This window comes from Lentinula edodes (genome assembly GCF_021015755.1).
Source record: "Lentinula edodes strain Le(Bin) 0899 ss11 chromosome Unknown C8R40scaffold_95, whole genome shotgun sequence".
Lineage (NCBI taxonomy): Eukaryota > Fungi > Basidiomycota > Agaricomycetes > Agaricales > Omphalotaceae > Lentinula > Lentinula edodes.
This window is the reverse complement of record NW_025764401.1, coordinates 17,660-40,188: the sequence shown is the minus strand read 5'-3', so window position 1 is coordinate 40,188 and position 22,529 is coordinate 17,660. Positions and strand designations below refer to the sequence as shown.

The 22,529-nt window shown below is 48.4% G+C and overlaps 2 protein-coding genes across 2 annotated transcripts; both read right to left on the bottom strand.

Moving 5' to 3' along the window:
- Nucleotides 1–19,082: 19,082 nt before the first annotated feature.
- Nucleotides 19,083–21,138, bottom strand: C8R40DRAFT_1261400 (uncharacterized protein; the record flags this gene model as incomplete). Its single annotated transcript, XM_046233828.1, has 3 exons — nt 19,083–19,843; nt 19,902–20,745; nt 20,833–21,138. The coding sequence occupies 3 exons, from the start codon at nt 21,136–21,138 to the stop codon at nt 19,347–19,349; spliced, it is 1,647 nt and encodes a 548-aa protein (XP_046078821.1). The 3' UTR covers nt 19,083–19,346.
- A 330-nt stretch (nt 21,139–21,468) lies between these two features.
- C8R40DRAFT_917814 (uncharacterized protein) lies at nt 21,469–22,504 on the bottom strand. Its single transcript, XM_046236671.1, has 3 exons — nt 22,438–22,504; nt 22,173–22,342; nt 21,469–22,113 (listed from the first exon to the last, which is right to left on the bottom strand). The coding sequence occupies exons 2-3, from the start codon at nt 22,277–22,279 to the stop codon at nt 21,606–21,608; spliced, it is 615 nt and encodes a 204-aa protein (XP_046078820.1). The 5' UTR covers nt 22,280–22,342; nt 22,438–22,504; the 3' UTR covers nt 21,469–21,605.
- Between the last annotated feature and the right edge of the window lie 25 nt (nt 22,505–22,529).

Below are 22,529 nucleotides of genomic sequence, written 5' to 3'. Positions count from 1 at the left end.
CCGCCGAAGAACCTCCTTAACGTGTTCTCAGTGTTCTTCTGGCGTATCAGAGTAGATCAGAATATCGTCAAGATAGACGATGACACAGACATCGAGCATGTCAGAGAAGATGTCATTAACAAACCGCTGGAAAGCCGCAGGGGCGTTCGTAAGGCCGAACGGCATGACCTTCCATTCGTAAGAGCCGTAACGGGTCCGAAAGGTGGTCTTCCATTCATCACCTTCAGCGATTCTGACCAGATGATAAGCGTGAGCGAGATCCAATTTGGTGTATATTTTAGCTCTTTTCGGAGCGTCGAGAAGATCTGAAATGAGTGGGAGTGGGTAACGATCCTTTTTGGTGATACGATTGAGTCCACGGAAATCGACGCAAAGGCGAAGTTTGCCGTCTTTCTTCGGGACAAAAAGGACCGGAGCGCCGTGAGGAGAGGATGATGGGGTGATGGCACCAGTAGCCAGCTGTTTATCAATAAAGTCTTTAAGGGCAACTAGCTCCTTTTCAGACAAAGGGTAAATACGGCCGAGAGGCGGCGAAGCGCCCTCTTCTAAGTCAATCTTCAGGTCGTAAGGTCTGTGTTCAGGAAGTGAATCTGCAGCAATCTCGTCGAAGACGTCTGCAAACTCTGCGTACTCTTCTGGGATAGAAGGGTGGAGTGGAGGGACAGTAGGAGTGGTGGAAGAGCGGTCGGCGGCGCGGGCCGCTGACAAGACCGTGCCTACAGGTCAATAACTATAGAGGTTCTGAGGTCGGATATGGGCCGGAAATGGCCCGGGATAACTCCGAGGTCCGGAGCCGAGTACTGGCCTGTAGTACACACTGGGAGTGGGACGTCGGTGAAGCTATTAGCAACACCCTTCACACACTGTTGGTGTCCCTGGGAATTATGGCAAGAGTGCAAGATTGGGATGAGCAGCCTAAATGGGGTTCCTGATGATCCGGGAGTCCGGAAGCAAAGGGTAAAGAAGATATTAAAGACGGGGATAAGATGGTACACTTGATTTCAAGCTTGGCTACAACGTACAAAGTATTCTAGCTTATATAGATCCCAAATACAGTAGTCATAAGACCTCGATGAAAGCTCGGAATAATAAATAAGTCACAAGGTAATTACTCCGAAGTCCGGCCGCTCCGGGCCGGGCCGGGAAGCGTATTAAGTGAATTGCATGCATATGACAGCCGCGACCTCTGAGTGAATAGCACGAAGAAGGATGGGTTCCATACCAGTGTCCTTGCAAGCCCTATTAAAGACTGCAGCACTGACGAGTGCAATGTCGACCTCGGGAGTTTCCAGTTGAGCAGCGAATTGAGAGACCGTAGGGTAAGAATAGATGGGTTCAAAGGGGAATTTGGACGAAAGGGGCTTGGCCCGTGAAGTCCGAGAGCGGGAGCGAGAGCGAGAGCGAGGTGAGTCCCCAGGAGGGGTCTCCAGAATTGTCGGTGAAACCGACGGCGAAGGTTCCAGTAGCGGAACAGCGACCTTTGCAACAACAGGGTTGATAGCAGAAGGCACAGACGTCTGTGGAGAATCAAAGTGTGAAGTGTTACGGAACGTAATGTTTCGAGATGCCCAGTCAATCAACGGATTGTAGCGGGATAAGAAACTGTAACCTAATACTGCTTTACAAGATGAATCTAAATGAGTAACATAAAAGGGTAATAGAAGCAGCTTGCCGGAAGGGAACCGAACGGCAATATTCGCCATATCGGTAATGGGTTTAGAAGATAATGAACCATCAAAAAGACGAAGATTAACAGGAGAGATTTTGGTCGTAGGAATGGAATTTTGTGAAACATAACGAGTATCGATGAAAGAGTCAGTAGAACCAGAATCAACAAGAGTAGGAAATTTAAGAAGAGCAGAAATAAGTTCGGCCGGCGCGGCTGAATCGGATAAAGGAAATTCAGTAGTCAATGATATTACAAGAGATCGTTCCATAGAAGAAAGAACGGACGCGTTGAGATATAACTCCCCAGGTGAGGTACGAACCTGATCAACGCAGCTCCCGTTTCGTACCGGGGAACAAGAGCTGCAGACTAGTTTTCCGATTCCTCTTCAACAACCTCAACGGTTGCTTCGGGGGTTTCTTCAACCTCAGCAGCACGGCCCTTCGATTCTCGGGCCTTTCGCTTATTGCAGTCAGCAATCTGATGCTTACCACTGCAGAAGAGACAAAGGTTGTTCTTCATCCTTCTTTCCTTTTCGGAGGGAAGGACTTTCCCATCTGCACCAAGATGGTTGAAAGCGGGGCGCTGACCGCCGGATTGGCCGGAATTCGAAGAGTTCTGGGGCTTACCACTAGAGAAGGGTTTAGGCTTCGGCGTGAACGGCGCCGAAGAGCCAGATGGCTGAGAGTTGATTTGCTGGTTAGTAGAACCAGTCTTAAAGTCCGAGGAACCCTTCTTCGGGTTCCGAGCAATAAAAGGCTTACTAGCCTCATGCTTTCTAGTTTCCTCGCGTTTCCAATAACGATTGTCAATACGAAGAACTTCCTGACAATAATCGGCGAGCGTCGCCGGCTCGGGCAAACGCGCCATTTCGTCCTTGATGCGTTCAGCTAAACCTCGTCCATAAGCCCATTTCAGGGCAGCAGAATCCCAGTTGGTACTAGCAGCTAGGGTGTTGAACCGGATGTTGTATTTCCGGATGTTCTCGGTTTCCTTCATCTTCAGATTACCGAGAGAATCTTTGGCCTCGCCTTGGGCGTCGTAAACGCCGAAATTATCCTGAAGCTCCTTTACAAGGGCTTTGAAGGAGGACGTCCAGGCCGGCAGCAAGTCGAGATCCGGATCAAGGATATCAGGGACAAACCACTCTTTGGCTGACCCACTGAGATAGGAAAGGGTGTAGTTCACCTTCCGTTGGTCGGTGAAGTACTTTGGACGGTCATTGAAGACCAGGGCGAGATTGACGAAGAACGTCTTGAGTTTTCGGGGATCCGAACCGTCGAATACCTCTGGCTCCTTGACCTTGCTCTTGGATTCAGAGCTGTCAGAAGGACGGCCGAGAGCGGCGAGGATGGTACCAAGGGTCTCAATGGAGCCTTTGAACCCCGAGAGGAGTTCCAACATAGCACGTTGCTCGTTGGGGATGTCAGGAGAGATAGAAGAACGGGGTCCACTAGGTCCACCAGGACCGCCGGGACCGCTGGGACCACCAGGACCACCAGGTCCACTGGGGTCACCAGGCTCACCACGCGGTAAACCGCCGGAATCGTCATCCAGATCATCATTATTGTTGTCGGCGCCCGGATCGTCGGGGTCGACAGGAGGGTCTTGATCATTGTGATCACCAGTGTCCAAATCGAAGTGAGGAGGTGGGTCACGAGGAGATTCAGAAGCAGCACGACGTTGGGGTTGTTTCCCCATATGGTGGGCTATGGCTTGGAGAATTGGAGAATCAATTTGAGTAGTAGACCGGCCCCGAGCCGGAGCGACTACGGGGGGTTGTCCACGGCGAGGGGTCAGGACTTGGACAGGTTGTCCGTCACCAGTGTACAAGGTGCTATACTCAAATTGTTGTTCCTCTTCCATGGCTTCAGGAAGAGTCGACGTAGTAGGAACAGTGGCTGGACCGAAACCGCGATTACGGTGACGTGGTTGACCGATAGCAGAGATAGATTCGGAGAATGGGGCAAATGATTGAGCTGTGGTGAAGAAAGTATTTTCTTCGGAGTTAGCTCTAGATTGAGCTCGAGTTTTCGGAGGCATAAAAATGATAGGTCAGTATGACGTTAACGGATTGAGTTTAATTATACTGTTAAGATCATGTACACCGTGTAACCGTGCCAAAGCCACAAGGTGTCTAAGTGCGGAAGACGAGTGGGACAGTAGTGAAGTTATTAACAACACCGCCGTTACGCCATTAGTCCCCAGAGATCGAGAGTAGAGAAGGGAGGGACTGAGGAGCAGCCAAGTCGGAGCGGCGGTATCGCCGGTGACAAGGAGCGAACCAGAGAACGTCTAAGTCCTAAGGTTATAGTAGAGAGTACTTCAAGGCGGAGAGCCTGAAGACTTAGAGGAGCACAGAGTTAAGGAGGGAATCTAAGTCGATAATTAAACTGAGGAACTACAGTAGCGTACAGGCAGTACTTATATTTACGGAACGGCGCAGCAGTGCGGAGCACCAGACTAACTACTAGGAGCTATACGAGTAGTACCTGCAGGGTAGAGTAAAAGACAATAAGGAGAGACTAGAACGAAAGAGTAAAAGACAATAAAGAAAGACTAGAACGAAAGGGTATGTGTAGCGAGAAAGAACAATAGGAAGGGATTACAATAATAGTGGATCTTCGGAGTACCGAGCGGCGGAATGGAAGCCCAAGGCATGGTCTTGACATTCTCCTTCTACTGGCTTCTGCCACCTTCCTTGTTCCTCAACTGTACATTATTACATCGTCATTTCTCGCAGATCGGATTATGTATATAAAGCCAATCCCTCACAGCCTGGTCCCTTATCTTGACCTCTCTGTCATTATCTGGGACCAGGTATGTGCTTACTTATTGTTACCTATGACTACGATACTCAATATATCTCTGTCATTATCTGGGACCAGTTTGCCTCCGCTCCGCTTAGTCACTCCGCCTCACTGACCTGCTTAGTCACTCCGCCTCATCGCCTTGCTTAGTCACTCCGCTTTCCTGCTCCGCTAGTCACTCCGCCTCTGCCACTTCGTGACACTACTCATATAGCTCCTAGTAGTTAGTCTGGTGCTCTGCCCCGATGTGCCGATCTGTAGATATAAATACTGCCTGTACTATACTGTAGTTCCTCAGTTTGATTATCAACTTAGATTCTCCTCTCCAACTGAGATTGACCTCTCTTGTCTCTAAGTCTTCAGGCTCTTTGCCTTGAAGTCTTCCTTACTCTAACCTTAGAACTTATAAGTTCTTTGGTTCACTCCCCGTCATCAGTGTGACTGCCATTCCGACTTGGCTGCTACCAGTTCTCTCCTTCTTTATTCTCAATCTCTGGGGACTAATGGCATAATGGCGGTGTTGTTAATAACTTCACTACTGTCCCATTCAACCCTCTGCACTTAGACACCTTGTGGCCTCTGGCACGGTTACACAGTGTACATGATCTTAACAGGATTCCTCAGCAAATGAGTGCGTGATCTGGGGCTCAGCACACACTAGACGAAGGGAGGCCAGGATTGCTGGCAGTTGGTCCCCTGGCTAAATAGCCCCACCATTGCAATGCAGTCCATCCCTACAGTGAATTGGCCCTGTCTGGATGTACCATGTTTACCTTCATCTACATCCTGTCCTATGTATAGTCAGTAAATTAGGTAGAGAAGGTTGCACGTTTTGACGGCACGACTTTTCCCAATCCCAGGCTTAGGTCGTCAGTCCTTATCAATATAGGTTGACAGTAGATTGTGATTCTCTCGTATGCGTTATGTACACAATAGCATATCTAGGGTATTTTCAGACCTTCGAGAGGATTTTAATCTTCTTCGCTTCTTCTCGGTGTTCCCGGATACAAGCATCAATATGATCCTTGGGGCCAGTCCAGGGTTCCTCTTTGAATGGGCATGAGAAAAGTGGTCTTCCGTGAGTTTGCAGAGGGAGCACTCGGTCTGTTCTCCCCAGCAGTTGATTGACATGTTTTCCACAATGTCAATGAATTCGTATGTCAGTGAGGCAATATAGCGGCGGACGGTCTTCTCACTGTTGTCTACTCCTCTATAGCTATCGCCCTTTGCAAAGGGGGCTGCATATAAGACCCAGACCGAGGTGTTCCGGCCTTTCCTCAGTGCAGTGTATCCGGTTGGGATAATGTGTCATAAAGCACGCAGCCCCTATCATTTTCCTTTTCTCACCGTTGACACGCCTAAATTTTGGCTAGACGTCTATGCTGTGAATTGTGACATTTTCACGTATAGATTTGTATCAAGAGGACTGTAATTGAGACCCAGATTGACAGTCAAAGTCAATACTGAATCAGTCTAATAAGTTGAAGGGACCATATACCCATACTACCACAAGTTGGTTAGTTTACCCATCCCTGATACTACCTATGGATAGCAGTCTACCTGTTTGTCAAGCAGGATTATACCAGACTCGGACTACATCCGAAGGATGTGTCAAGTCCATGCCGCGGGCCTCCATTCCGCCGCTCGGTACTCCGAAGATCTGCTCCTATTGTAATCTCTTCCTATTGTTCTTTCTCGCTACACATATCCTTTCGTACTAGTCTCTCATTATTGTCTTTTACTCTTTCGTTCTAGTCTCTCCTTATTGTCTTTTACTCTACCCTGCAGGTACTACTCGTATAGCTCCTAGTAGTTAGTCTAGCGCTCCGCACCGATGCGCCGTTCCGTAGATATAAATACTGCCTGTACGCTACTGTAGTTCCTCAGTTTAATTATCAACTTAGATCGACTTAGATTCCCTCCTTTACTCTGTGCTCCTCTAAGTCTTCAGGCTCACTGCCTTGAAGTACTCTCTACCCTACCTTAGGACTTATACATCCTCTGGTTCGCTCCTCGTCACCGGCGATACCGCCGCTCCGACCTGGCTGCTACTTAGCTCCTCTCTCTCTACTCTCGCTCTCCGGGGACTAACGGCGTAACGGCGGTGTTGTTAATAACTTCACTACTGTCCCATTCGTCTTCCGCACTTAGGCACCTTGTAGCTTTGGCACGGTTACACGGTGTACATGATCTTAACAGTATAATTAAACTCAATCCGTTAACGTCGTACTGACATATCATTTTTTATGCCTCCGAAAACTCGAGCTCAATCTAGAGCTAACTCCGAAGAAAATACTTTCTTCACTACAGCCCAATCATTTGCCCCATTCTCCGACTCTATCTCTGCTATCGGTCAACCACGTCGCCGTAATCGCGGTTTCGGTCCAGCTACAGTTCCTACTACGTCGACTCTTCCTGAAGCCATGGAAGAGGAACAACAATTCGAGTACAGTACATTGTACACTGGTGACGGACAACCTGTCCAAGTCCTGACCCCTCGCCGTGGACAACCCCCCGTGGTCGCTCCGGCTCGGGGCCGTTCAACTACTCGAATTGATTCTCCAATCCTCCAAGCCATAGCCCGCCGTACGGGTAAACAACCCCAACGTCGAGCTGCTTCTGAATCTCCTCGTGACCCACCTCCTCACTTCAATTTGGACACCGGTGATCACGAAGATCAAGACCCTCCTGTCGACCCCGACGATCCGGGCGCCGATAATAACAATGACGATCTGGATGATGATTCCGGCGGTTTACCGCGTGGTGAGCCTGGTGACCCCAGTGGACCTGGTGGTCCTGGTGGTCCCGGCGGTCCCGGCGGTCCTGGTGGACCTGGTGGACCTCGTTCTCCCATATCTCCTGACATCCCCAACGAGCAACGTGCTATGTTGGAACTCCTCTCGGGGTTCAAGGGTTCCATTGAGACCCTTGGCACCGTCCTCGCCGCTCTCGGCCGTCCCTCTGACAGCTCTGAATCCAAGAGCAAAGTCAAGGAGCCCGAGGTATTCGACGGTTCGGACCCCCGAAAACTCAAGACGTTCTTCGTCAATCTCGCCCTGGTCTTTAATGACCGTCCAAAGTACTTCACCGACCAACGGAAGGTGAACTACACCCTTTCCTATCTCAGTGGGTCAGCCAAAGAATGGTTTGTCCCTGATATCCTCGACCCGGATCTCGACTCGCTGCCGGCCTGGACATCCTCCTTCAAAGCCCTTGTAAAGGAGCTTCAGGATAATTTCGGCGTTTACGACGCCCAAGGCGAGGCCGAAGATTCTCTCGGTAATCTGAAGATGAAGGAAACCGAGAACATCCGGAAATACAACATCCGGTTCAACACCCTGGCTGCTAGTACCAACTGGGATTCTGCTGCCCTAAAATGGGCCTATGGACGAGGCTTAGCTGAGCGCATCAAGGACGAAATGGCGCGTTTGCCCGAGCCGGCGACGCTTGCCGATTATCGTCAAGAAGTTCTTCGTATTGACAATCGTTATTGGAAACGCGAGGAAACTAGAAAGCGTGAGGCTGGTAAGCCTTTTGTTGCTCGGAACCCGAAGAAGGGTTCCTCGGACTTTAAGACTGGTTCTACTAACCAGCAAAACAACTCTCAGCCTTCTGGTTCTTCGGCGCCGTTCACGCCGAAGCCTAAACCCTTCTCTGGTGGTAAGCCTAACAACAATGGTAAGCCCCAGAACTCTTCGAATTCCGGCCAATCCGGCGGTCAGCGCCCCGCGTTCAACCATCTTGGTGCAGATGGGAAAGTCCTTCCCTCCGAGAAGGAAAGAAGGATGAAGAACAACCTTTGTCTCTTCTGCGGTGGTAAGCATCAGATTGCTGACTGCAATAAGCGAAAGGCCCGAGAATCGAAGGGCCGTGCTGCTGAGGTTGAAGAAACCCCCGAAGCAACCGTTGAGGTTGTTGAAGAGGAATCGGAAAACTAGTCCGCAGCTCTTGTTCCCCGGTACGAAACGGGAGCTGCGTTGATCAGGTTCGTACCTCACCTGGGGAGTTATATCTCAACGCGTCCGCTCTTTCTTCTATTGAACGATCTCTTGTAATATCATTGACTACTGAATTTCCTTTGTCCGATTCGGCCGCGCCGGCCGAACCTATCTCTGCTCTTCTTAAATTTCCTACTCTTGTTGATTCTGGTTCTACTGACTCTTTCATCGATACTCGTTATGTTTCTCAAAATTCCATTCCTACGACCAAAATCTCTCCTGTTAATCTTCGTCTCTTTGATGGTTCATTATCTTCTAAACCCATTACCGATATGGCGAATATCGCCGTTCGGTTCCCTTCCGGCGAGCTGCTTCTATTACCCTTTTATGTTACTCATTTAGATTCATCTTGTAAAGCAGTACTAGGTTACAGTTTCTTATCCCGCTACAATCCGTTGATTGACTGGGCATCTCGAAACATTACGTTCCGTAACACTTCACACCTTGATTCTCCACAGACGTCTGTGCCTTCTGCCATCAACCCCGTTGTTGCAAAGGTCGCTGTTCCGCTACCGGAACTTTCGCCGTCGGTTTCACCGACAATTCTGGAGACCCCTCCTGGGGACTCACCTCGCTCTCGCTCTCGCTCCCGCTCTCGGACTTTACGGGCCAAGCCCCTTTCGTCCAAATTCCCTTTTGAACCCATCTATTCTTATCCTACGGTCTCTCAATTCGCTGCTCAACTGGAAACTCCCGAGGTCGACATTGCACTTGTCAGTGCTGCAGTCTTTAACAGGGCTTGCAAGGATGCTGGTATGGAACCCATCTTACTTCGTGCTATCCACTCAGAGGTCGCGGCCCGCGCCGCCGACCGCTCTTCCACCACTCCTACTGTCCCTCCACTCCATCCTTCTATCCCAGAAGAGTACGCAGAATTTGCAGACGTCTTCGACGAGATTGCTGCAGATTCACTTCCTGAACACAGACCTTACGACCTAAAGATTGACTTGGAAGAGGGCGCTTCGCCGCCTCTCGGCCGTATTTACCCTTTGTCTGAAAAGGAGCTAGTCGCCCTTAAAGACTTTATTGACAAACAGCTGGCTACTGGTGCTATCACCCCATCATCCTCTCCTCACGGCGCTCCGGTCCTTTTTGTCCCGAAGAAAGACGGCAAACTTCGCCTTTGCGTCGATTTCCGTGGACTCAATCGTATCACCAAAAAGGATCGTTACCCACTCCCACTCATATCAGATCTCCTCGACGCTCCGAAAAGAGCTAAAATATACACCAAATTGGATCTCGCTCACGCTTATCATCTGGTCAGGATTGCTGAAGGTGATGAATGGAAAACCACCTTCCGGACCCGTTACGGCTCTTACGAATGGAAGGTTATGCCGTTCGGCCTTACGAACGCCCCTGCGGCGTTCCAGCGGTTTGTTAATGACATCTTCTCCGACATGCTCGATGTTTGTGTCATCGTCTATCTGGACGATATTCTAATCTACTCTGATACGCCAGAAGAACACCGAGAACACGTCAAGGAAGTTCTTCGGCGGTTACGGAAACATCGGCTTTACGCCAACCCCGACAAGTGCGAATTCAATATGGATACTGTTGAGTATTTGGGTTATATTCTTTCTCCCGACGGATTGACTATGTCCAAGGAGAAAGTTCAGACAGTTCTAGAGTGGCCGGTCCCAAGGAAGGTTAAGGACATTCAGTCCTTCCTGGGTTTTGCAAACTTCTATCGTCGTTTTATTTATAATTACAGTGATATCGTTGTGCCGATGACTCGGCTTACCCGAAAAGGCGCTTCCTGGATCTGGGACAGCAGCTGTCAAGAGGCCTTCGAAAATCTCAAAACTGCTTTCACTTCTGCGCCGATACTGGCTCATTGGGAGCCGAATCGCCCACTTATCGTGGAGACCGACGCTTCCGATTACGCCATTGCGGCTATTCTTTCCATCCAATATGCTGACGGTGAAATTCATCCTCTAGCCTTCCTTTCCAGAACGCTTCATGCGGCGGAACTCAACTACGATACCCACGACAAAGAGCTACTGGCCATCTTCGAGGCCTTTAAAGCTTGGCGTCATTATCTGGAAGGTTCGGGTGATCCGGTGGACGTCGTCACCGATCACAAGAATCTTGAGTATTTCTCTACTACCAAGGTTCTTACACGCCGACAGGTCCGATGGTCTGAATTTTTACACCAATTTAATATGGTCATTCGCTTCCGACCGGGGAAACTCGGCGAGAAACCTGATTCAATAACTAGACGCTGGGACGTCTACCCTAAAGAGGGGGATATCGGCTACGCCCAAGTGAACCCTCATAACTTTCGTCCTATCTTTACTAACGAACAACTCACTGCGTCTCTTCGAGCTACCTTCCTGGAAGGCCCAGCCTTACGAGCCTCGATTATCATGGATATCGAAGCCCTACACCAAGCTATCATTCTCGCCCTTCCTGCCGATCCGAGCTCCGTTGCTGGTTTGGAACTTGCAAAAGATCCTTCCAATGAACGTTGGAGCTTAGGTAGCGACAAGCTACTACGCCTTGACGACCGTATTTATGTTCCTAATCACGGCGATCTTCGCCTTCAAGTACTTCGCTATTTCCATGATCATCCACTTTCCGGCCATTTCGGCCAGAACCGCACTCTCGAAGCTGTACGTCGTCAATACACCTGGCCCAAGGTCAGAGACTTTGTTCGTGACTACGTTACCTCCTGCACTATCTGTGGTCGCAATAAGCCCCGCCGTCACCGGCCTTACGGCTTGTTGAAACCCCTGCCGGTTCCGGTCCGCCCATGGGATTCTATCTCCATGGACTTCATTGAGCAACTGCCAATGTCGAATGGCTATACAGCTATCCTAGTCGTCGTGGATCGATCTTCCAAACAAGCTATATTTATTCCAACTCACGACACCATTACTTCCGAACAATTAGCTGAGCTTTTTGTTATTCACGTTTTCTCTAAGCATGGTGTTCCTAATCATGTTACTTCCGATCGTGGTTCCGAATTTGTTTCGGCGTTCTTCCGGGCTCTCGGTAAAGCGCTCTCCATGGAACTTCACTATACCTCTGGATATCATCCGGAAGCCGACGGGCAAACTGAGCGTGTCAATCAGACTCTCGAGCAGTACATCAGGATCTACTGTTCCTACCAACAAGATGACTGGTCGCCTTTACTTCCGATCGCCGAGTTCGCCTATAACAACGCTCCCAATGCTTCCACTGGTATTACTCCATTCTTCGCTAACAAAGGATACCACCCAAATATCACCGTTCGGCCCGAGGTCGACATGAAGTCTGATCTAGCCAGAGACTTCGTCGTCAATCTCGATGAACTCCACGTTTTCCTTCGAGAGGAAATCCTTTTAGCCCAATCTCGTTACAAGGAACAAGCTGACAGGAAAAGAATCTCGCACCCAGAGTTCCCGATCGGCTCCGAAGTATTTGTTCTTGCTAAGCACATTCGTTCTACTCGCCCTACTGAAAAATTCTCAGAAAAATATCTTGGTCCTTTCAAGGTCATCAGTCGACCTGGTACTTTGTCTTACGAGCTCAAGCTCCCAGATTATCTTCGCCGAATTCACCCGGTTTTCCACGTCTCACAGCTGGAGCCGGTTACGCCGAATCCATTCCCGAATCGTACTCAATCTCCTCCACCTCCAATTGAAGTTGATGGTGAAGAGGAGTACAACGTTGCCGAAATCCTGGACTCTAAGTTGGACAGAAGGTATAAACGTTGTCCTCTACGTTACTATATTCGGTGGGCCGGTTATGAAGGTACCGATGATGAATTCTCCTGGGTTGCTGCTGATGAACTACATGCTGATGAACTGGTACCCCGCATTTCACGCTCGATACCCTACGAAACCTGGACCTTGATTACACAAAATCATTTTATTCCTTTTCCCCGTTTCCGCCGCGCTCCGCCGCGCTCCGCCGAAGTTTACTTTGTGCGTTTAGAGGGTAAACACGATGATAGTAAATTGAGTGTTTATCCCTCTCTCTTAATGATTAATCTCATTCTTCTATCCCCTATTTCACTTATAATTCTTTCACACTTAAACTACTTATACTTCAAAACTAATTATTTCTAACGCCGCTTCGCGGCCCATTCGCTTTCCGATTTCAAAATCGAGTTAACATTTTTTTATATACAAAGATCAAAAAACAAAAAAAATTTTTGTACAACGAGGGCAGGGCGACAAGAAGTATACAAGAAGATGGCCGAAGGCCGAAGTCCGATGTCCGTTACACTACTCTACCACCTCCTTTTCCTTCCCCTTCACCGATTGCGCCTCCGTCGGCGCCGTCTCTTCCTCAATTACCTCCTCTTCCTCCCCTTCTCCATCCTTCTCCGTCTCCTTCTCCTCCACTCCTCTATCCTCCTCTCCTTCCTCTTCTTCCTCACTCTCCTCTACGATCCTCCTCCGCTTCAGCGGTCGCCGCCGCCCGGTGTTGTTCCTCCTCGACGGTCCCGCCGTCGCCGTTCCTTCTCCCATACCCATCATAGCCATCCTCGTCTCCATGGCTATAAGACGAGCATGGTCGTCCTCTTGTCTCCTCAACAACTGACGAAGGTATTGGTGAGTTTTTGAATCGGCCTCCCGTAGGGCCCGGAGGTCGGCGAGGCTTTGAGCCATTTGGCTCTCCATGACAGCGATGCGCTCGCCGGAGCCGCCTTCCCGCTGTTTCGACGTCGTTGGACGCCCCGAGTACGAACACCTCACTTTGGCGTCGTGGCAGGGCTTGCAGATGATCGAACTCCGCTTGCCTGCCTGCATTTGGCAAGGGAGCTTCTTGCTTTTACACCGTTCGCACGGCGCTCGGTCGTCCTCGTCGTCGTCATCGTCGTCGCCATCGTCGCCGTCATCTGGATCTCCACCAACTGGCTACAAAACAAGGAGTTAGCCAAGAAGCTTCACACCAAAAGTAAGGTTACTCACCTGCGCTGGGGCCTTTCCCTTTCCCTTGCTCTTTGCCGCCCGCCGAAGTTCTACCACGGGTCGTCGTGGAGAAGCGGACATCTCGCTAGGAGACGTTCCCCTCTGACTTCGGGCGGTCGCCGCTTCCGCCATTAATCGTCTCCTCTCCTCTAACTCCCGCGCCGCGGCCACCTTCTTCTTCCGACTCTCCTCCGCCATCTTCTTAGCCGCTTCCTCGTCGGCCTTTTTCTTCGCCGCCGCTGCGGCCTTCTGCTCCCTGATACGTCGAACCCTCTCGTGCGCCCTCCTCAGGATTTCGTCCTCGTCGTCCCCCAGGTCCTCATTTTCCTGACCAACGGGAGTAGCGGGGGGCGGAGGAGCGGCGGGTCGTGACCGCGAAGGGCCAGCAGAGTTGTGGGTGGTGGTGGTAGTACGGCTTGTCGACATCCTGGTGGACTTAGAGTTTTTGAAAAAGTTAGGGCCTTCGCGGCAAAACCCTGGACCTTTTATACGGCAAAACTGCGCACGGACCAGCGAAAATTTTCCTTCGAATTGTACTTGATGTACGGTGAACCGAAAATTTCACTGATGACTAACGCCAATTCCCGGTACTAACGGCTTTCGAAAATTTTCCTGCTGACTGATAGGCCAAATCCCCGATCCTGACGGCCTTTAAAATTTTTCCTTGGTGACTAACCAGCTACCGGTATTAATGGCTTTCGAGGGCTCAAGCCTAAGAGGGGGATACTGTCAAGTCCATGCCGCGGGCCTCCATTCCGCCGCTCGGTACTCCGAAGATCTGCTCCTATTGTAATCTCTTCCTATTGTTCTTTCTCGCTACACATATCCTTTCGTACTAGTCTCTCATTATTGTCTTTTACTCTTTCGTTCTAGTCTCTCCTTATTGTCTTTTACTCTACCCTGCAGGTACTACTCGTATAGCTCCTAGTAGTTAGTCTAGCGCTCCGCACCGATGCGCCGTTCCGTAGATATAAATACTGCCTGTACGCTACTGTAGTTCCTCAGTTTAATTATCAACTTAGATCGACTTAGATTCCCTCCTTTACTCTGTGCTCCTCTAAGTCTTCAGGCTCACTGCCTTGAAGTACTCTCTACCCTACCTTAGGACTTATACATCCTCTGGTTCGCTCCTCGTCACCGGCGATACCGCCGCTCCGACCTGGCTGCTACTTAGCTCCTCTCTCTCTACTCTCGCTCTCCGGGGACTAACGGCGTAACGGCGGTGTTGTTAATAACTTCACTACTGTCCCATTCGTCTTCCGCACTTAGGCACCTTGTAGCTTTGGCACGGTTACACGGTGTACATGATCTTAACAGGATGACCATTCACGTATGACATACCAAGGGTATCCTTATTGGACCTTACACTGGCAGGAGTTTGGAAGAACTTACTCAAGTGACCATGAACCAAGGATTGACTCGAAATGACTTTCTAGAACTCAGGAATTATCAAATACTCCTTCTAGAACAAGATCATGCATTAACCTAAAAGACTGCGATTTAGTCTAATAGACCAATCAAGTTGCATGGTTGAGGAAAATGACTAGAAGAACGATCGAAAGACTGCGAGGCTCCGAAGGCATATCAAATGAATGTCAAAGAGTCCTGATGTAGAAAATATTGAAGAATACAATTAAATGAATACTATGCGTAACTCCCTTGATAGAGTATAGGCACAATGGGTGTCTATTGAAAGAGGGAAGCAATTAGTTTAATCCAGATGAATCAGATTGATAGGATTAGAATCGAGGAGAGCTGATTTGCCTCCGGACGAGGTGACAAACGATCGAAGTAAGTGTTGAACAGCAATGACAGTTGAACACCATTCGAGTTATCCTCCAAAAACAATTAAATTAAATGAATATCGAAGTACCTACCTATGTTTGGAGGTATACTAGAATCTTGGAACCAATATGGGCCAAATAAGGACATGAAGATTCAAATTAAATGGTATCTGACCGAGTGTAGAAGTTTCCTGGCGGTTCCGAACGTTTATTGTATTAAATTAATTGTACTGTGCGACTCTATATTCTGTATGTATAAATAGCGATCCGATGTATCTGGAATACAAGTGATTTTGGAACGACGTTGCAGTGCTAATCCATAAAAAGGAAAGACACACTCCCGCCAGACTGAAACCTCTTCGCTAGCAGCCATTCGGGCCCGGCACTTGTGAGTATAGGAACATTGTGTTCTGCTCCTTGTGACTGCGAGAAGTATATCCAGTTGTTGGATATTCTTCGAACTTAGGATCAGTCGTTGGTCTTAAGGGCAAATCACACTGTGTAGTTGTGCCAGCACATAGTTCTAGCCCTCCGTAGGGGTCTGTGTGTTTCGGTTTTAATTTACTTTGATTCAAACCCCCAATTCTTGATATACCCAAATCAATACAACCAAAAGCACAAATCGTGCTGAATCTACCTTAATCAAAGGAATATATCGAATCCTTAGAACGATTCAAATTGATTGATCAAAGCTTCTTACTTAGCTTTCAAAGCTTTGCGGAACCTTTGCCAACGCTACCCCTTGCTATTAAATAAATTTGATAGCAGTGAACTTGCATATTGTGTATTAGATTGGTTGGTTGGAGTGCCCATTAGATTCCTTCCTTTCTCTTTCACACAAAAACGAGGCAAGCTCGTTACCGTCTCGACACCTTTACTTGTACGATACATCATCCCATCACTGTCAAACCCCCATTGATTACTGATCCATCGATTACTGATCCACCTGACCCATCTTCTCTTTATACTGGCTTCCGCCACCTTCCTTGCCCCTGAACTATACAGTATTACATTGTTGTTTCTCGCAGACCGGATTATGTATATATAGCCAACCCTCCACAGCCTGGTCCCTTATCTTGACCTCTCTGTCATTATCTGGGACCAGGTATGTGCTTACTTACTACTACCTATGACTACGATACTCAATATATCTCTGTCATTATCTGGGACCAGTTTGCCTCCGCTCCGCTTAGTCGCTCCGCCTCACTGACCTGCTTAGTCGCTCCACCTCACTGCCTTGCTTAGTCACTCCGCTTTCCTGCTCCGCTAGTCATTCCGCCTCTGCCGCTTCGTGACATAATGTCCATTGAGCTAACAAAGGAATGTACCTTGTGTTGCATGGATCTGGCAGTTTTTGAAAGAGGGGCAAGGAGGTTGGAGAATACCGTATTATTGTCCCGTAGTTTCTGTTTGATACTATACAGCATCTGACAACTGGTTATGTCGTCTTTGTCTAGTGCCATGGAGTATATGAGGCAGACCACGAACAGATGGCATTCAGTATTGATGGGAACAATATGAAAGGCGAGGAGGCGTGAGAGGGCAAAGGTTTGCAGACGAAGAAGGGTGTCTCGAATGGGGGGTGAGTCGATGCGGATGAATGCTATGTTCAGCCCAATGTATTGGAGTCTGAGGTTAGGCTGTGGTTCCAAGTTGCTGGTGGCAGCTGTACTGCAGCCTCTTCCTTGACCGCCTCTGATTGGTCCTCCTCTGCTGGATTTGCCTTCCTTTGTAACATTGGGTGGCGTGTCGTAGAAGGGGGCAATGGTCTGGGAGAACTTGCAGCCTATCTGGGTGAGGAAGGCTTCCACGTCGGATACTGGTGATTTGATCTCTTGGTGCATAGTGTTCCCTCCGTTGAAGAAGAAATCGCCACCCAACGGTCTTTTCCCACAAGTATCATTTTCACTTTCCCATCCAATAGACCCTGCATGAGGTCAGAGGGGTAGAAGATGGCGTGTCGGAAGCGTCCATCATTCAGGAAGGTCATGTTGAACATCTCACGGATTCCCTTCTCTGTGGGTCCTGAGAATTCCAGACGCCCATGTAGGTTTCCTATGGTTTCTGCCAGGGTTCCATCCTCGTCTTCATTGAATGAGAATAAGTCGAGTTTTGGAGGGGGCTTGTTATGAGGGTATAGGGCTTCGCACCTCTGACGCATGACAGTGGGTGAGGTGCTGGATACTGGAGATCGGGGTCCCTGTGCGTGCATGGATCAGTTTGAGGGGTCCATGCTCGGGTTGTAATCACACCTGACGGGAACGCTTTTCCCGGCCAAGAAATATATAGGGAAATGAGAAGAGCAATTGCCGATTTCCCCTCAGTGAATAAAATTCTTTCCCATAAGGAAATAATTAGGTTTTCTGGACGGGAAATGAGTAAAATATTAACTGTATTTCCCAATTTAGAAATATAGTATTTTCCATCAGATGAAGATTATCTTTTGCATTAGATAAAGATTACCTATTATAAAAGATAAAGATAATCTTTCCCGCTAGATAATTTTTAGATTGCGTGCTAGGGAAATAGAAAATTTCCCGGTTCGCGAAACCAAATAGCTTAGCGCCTCTTAGTGCCCACCCAGACATATGAGTGGCACTCACTCTAGTTGACACAGCTCGACACCCATTGGCACTATCTACAGGTTGCAGGGTTAATGAATCAATAGGTTGGTTTTTGCTGAGTTTTTGGTAGAGGTGGCATGCTTAGCCACTCATGTCTTTAGATGGGCGCTAAGAGGCGCTAAGCTATTTGGTTTCGCGAACCGGGAAATTTTCCATTTCCCTAGCGCGCAATCTAAAAATTATCTAGTGGGAAAGATTATCTTTATCTTTCGTAATAGGTAATCTTTATCTAATGCGAAAGATAATCTTTATCAAAGGCGAAAGATAATCTTCATCTGATGGAAAATACTATATTTCTAAATTGGGAAATACAGTTAATATTTTACTCATTTCCCGTCCGGAAAACCTAATCATTTCCTTATGGTAAAGAATTTTATTCACTGAGGGGAAATTGGCAATTGCTCTTCTCATTTCCCTACTAGTGTACCCCTTCAGGGCCCTACACCTTGCTTGGTTCAGTGCATAGCTTACAAATTAATGTAACTGTATAGCTAAAACGAAAACGGCCCGCATTATATCGCAAAATTGACTCTAGTGTGCAGCAGTATCCTCTCTGTTGAAAAGTATCTAAAAGTGATGTTGGTACATCAGTACCAAAGTATCGCAACCAAACTTCCAATCATGTAAAGTAAAAGCAACATCAATGGTCACCCCATTCAGAGTCTGTGGTAGCAGAGCCTCAGGCAATGGCGCACCAGTATGATCAATGGCGTTGAAGTTGGCAACTGCGAGGTTCTGCGATGTATCAACCCATTGGGGGTTGGTATGTTCTTTCACAGGAATCAAATCAGTGAGACATCCTGCAAACAGTTAGTGCAAACTCTATAGGTAAAGTTGGCCACTGACCATCACATCCTTCTCCGTAAGCACGAGCCTGGGTAGAGACAGTCAGCGTGGATTGAATGTCATTGTCTGCCACATACACAAAAGTGGCAGGGAGTACCAATCTTCATGTGCGTGTCCACAACGCCACCGCCTTCATTGAACCACAGGTAACATGTAGGTTCTCCCTCAGTCCGCGTAAGTATCTTCTGAAGATGCTTGATCTTCATTAGTGCAGGTTCCCAACAATGCATGAGCAATAGTGGTAATGTTGAATGGTGATTCGGACGCAATATCCAACTCCATCGATAACGCAGTGTCAGATCTCAGTTTCAGTAGGACCTAAGCAAGCATTGTGCGACCGACAAAGATCGTTGTAATAATTGGTGAGAAGGTGTGCAGATAAGATAATGTGACGTGAGCCGAAATGATAATCTGAAAAAGCGTGGTAAAATCTTCACGCGCGCTAATCGGGCGGACTGGAGAAGGACCTAAGCAAGCAAGGTCATATATTTCTCGGCCGGGAAAAGCGTTCCCGTCAGGTGTGAATGTGTAGTGGTCTTGTTTGTTGAAACTTGAAGTTTTGTATCAAAGGGCCCTAGAACACTGTAGTACATATTTATGTTCTACTTCCCTCCCCCCACCGGTCATTTAAATGTACATTATTCTTGTTATATATAATATATACTCAATAAAGATATGTAGTCAAAGCCTCACAGCGATGTAAAAATGCTGAACTGCCTAGGCAACAACGCCAAGGTGCACGTCGGGGAACCCATTGGCCTTGATACGCTCAAGGAGCCACCAGAATGGCGTGGCATAAGTCAAGTCGGAACCCTTTGTATGGCCAGCACCACCAGTAATCATGCCACCAATACGGCCACGCAAGTCAGCAATTATCGAACCTGAATCACCAGGCTCCGAAAAAACTCCAACCTTATAACCATAGTTCATGATCCCCCACTCCATGGAGGTTTGGTGGATCGACATATCTAGGAAGTACGTACGGACGATAGAAAAAGGGCCGTTTGCGCGACCATAAGTGGTGCCAGTGGCATTACCATTCTTGACAACTACCAAGCATGGTTCGTGATTCACGTCCCACATGTCAGGGGTGTGCATCAAGCTATCAGGGATGATACTTTCGAGGGGAAGCAAGCGTTCTAAAGGATCATGTGCAAACTGCCAATTGTCGGAAAAACACTGGATATAGAATTCATCAGGTCCTCCCTTTGGTCCTAGGTATCAGTAATATTAGTATGTAGCCTTAGTCAAATACTCAAGAACGGAACGCACCGAGATCTATTTGGTTGCCCTGGAAGCCATCACCGAGCTTGGTTCGGTCGATGCTGAATATTCCCCAATCCTCCGTGAAGCGCTGTTCACCGACACCGAGGCGGAGGGCTGGAGAGCAGATGATGTGGCCAAGAATGCGATTGTTGAATCTTTTCCAATTCTTGTTAACCTGCTCATACAACGCTCCGAGTGCCTCCATCGCCTCCAGGGAACTCTCGATTTTTGACCGATATTTATCGTTTTCATTGGCAGGATCCTTCTGCCACTCCTCCCAGAGCTCGACCCAGGTGCTATGGTCTGCAATTCTGACTTTGATCGACTGAACGAGGTTGGCATAAGATCTCTTCCCGAACAAAAGGACGTCTTGAAGAAGTCCACCGGGGTGGCAAACATAATCAACATTGGCCTCCTTACGTCCAATGAGGACGTGACGGCAAGACAGGCCCAGGAGGTCATTGCTACCGTCACCCTTGGCAAGATAAAGAGCCATAGTCCCTTCTGTGTTGGGCCTGGCCCTTGTAGAGATATGAAGGCCAAGGGAAGGAGTAAGGGGACTAACGACGTCAACGACTGGGTCCCGAAACCGAACAGGTTTAAGAAGTTGAGGACCACTCTTAGACATGTAGAATGATTCGCGGAAGTCAATGTCGACATCGGTGATTTGGTAGACCTTGAGGAGATCCAGAAGTATCTGAGCCACATCGTGGGCAGCAGTGGCAGTGACAGACCCCGGGAAAACACCAACCCAGATAGTGACGGGACTGAGGACTGGGTACCCATATTCATCGTTACCTAAAGGTTCAGGTGCCCTGAAGCGAACAACATCAATAGTCGTGAAACGAATCTAAAAAATCCCAGTAATGAGCAAGCCTGCGACACGATAAAGATAAAGAGCTTATCAACTCCCCTCGTGCGCATCCATAATTTTGACAATCTCCCAACCCAGGTCGTCGTTCCACACCTTCGTAATCGGATGATTGAAAACTGGGACTAGCTCCTTCGAACGGTCCGGAGGCTCAAGTAAGCAGGATTGTATCCACTTCTTGCCTGTACGATAGAGTAATCTTGGTGCAGAATGGAGCCCTCCATAGTAAAACTGAGCCTCAGTCTCAGAGACAGCGTGCGGATCACTTGTAACGACGACGTCCGGGAAAAGAATTTGGTCCGGATCGTAGTTGACCCTAACAGCCTCGTGAAGGGTCCGAACGCAGTCCTCGATGAATTCAGGAGAAAGCATTGAACAAAAGGAGGGACTTAATCAGCTTTTACAGAAATTCTGCCAGTTGAAATACAAACAACATTGTTTGGTCGTGCTTGACAGTCCAATGAGCGCATCACTCAGGGGCCCGGCGACGCCCCGAAACAGAGCTTGAAGGCGGCAGCCCAGTTATTGCCTTTAAATTGCGGATTATCATGGCTATCATTGCTGCTATTATGGTGGTCAGATTAGTTGAGCAGACCCGAGATATGGTAAGAGAATGCGCACTGCCAGCAACAATTATTTAATGAATGTAACGTTGTCCGTCCAAAACTCTGCATCACTTTACAGCATGTGCGGAGGATGTATGTACATGGATACATATGTTCAAGATCTATATCAAGCTGTATATGTACGGTGAAATACTTATGTTATAAAGGAAGCTGCCAGGTCACGAACGAAATTGGGTGCAGCTGCATTGCAAGCCGCATATACCCAGTGCGTATTCAAAAGCCCAATGCAGCACCAAACAGGGCACCCCCAATCAACACGAGAACGGAAGGAATCGAACCCCCATACGTCGCAATAGCATTGTTTGTTCCGAGAGTAGAGGCAGTCGCTGATGCACTGGTACTGGGAACCACATCGCTCGAGGTGATGGTAACGACAAGGCCAGAAGACGACGAAGAGGTTGAAGAGGTAGCAGAAGACGGCGGCAGGGTGGAAGTGACGAAGAAGGTCGCAGTACTAGTGCTCTCGGTTGTATCGGTGCTGGTGCTAGTAGTGGAGGACGAGACAGAAGAAAGTGTCGTTGTAGATGTTGACGTTGACTCGCTTTGAGAGGTGGATGATTCTGACAAGAGAGATGATGATGATGAGGTGGTGGTGGTAGTTAGGGAGGTAATGGACATAGAAGCGCCGGAATCAGTGGAAGAGCTCAAAGTAGATGTCAAGGACGTTTCTGCCGACGTTGACGTGATGAGAGAGGTAGAGTCAGTTACTTGAGTGCTTGTTCTGTCAAAAGTGAAGAGCAACTTTAGAGCAAGTTGATTTGAGACCTGACCGGAACGTACGTCGATGACTCCGACACACTGCTCGAACTGACACTCGTGGTATCCTGAGCAAAAGCTGCCGAAATAGCAGAGAGTACAAGTACAAGCTGTAATTTGGAAAGCACCATTGTGGATTTCCCTTGATCGTTGCCTGGAATGAAGGTGAAGAATTATGTGGGAGACGGTTGAGACTCAGGGTATTTTTTTTCGTGGAGTAACCCCAAATTAGGGAGTTTCAAAGAAAAAAACTTAGCGCCCGTGCTCCCGTACCATTCTCGAAACCTACCTGCCCAAGTCCCAGTCCCAAGCGCCTAGCCTAGCTGGTCATATTAATGTAGTATGACTGAAAGGTGAGTACTGAAATGGTGACCTGTGGCG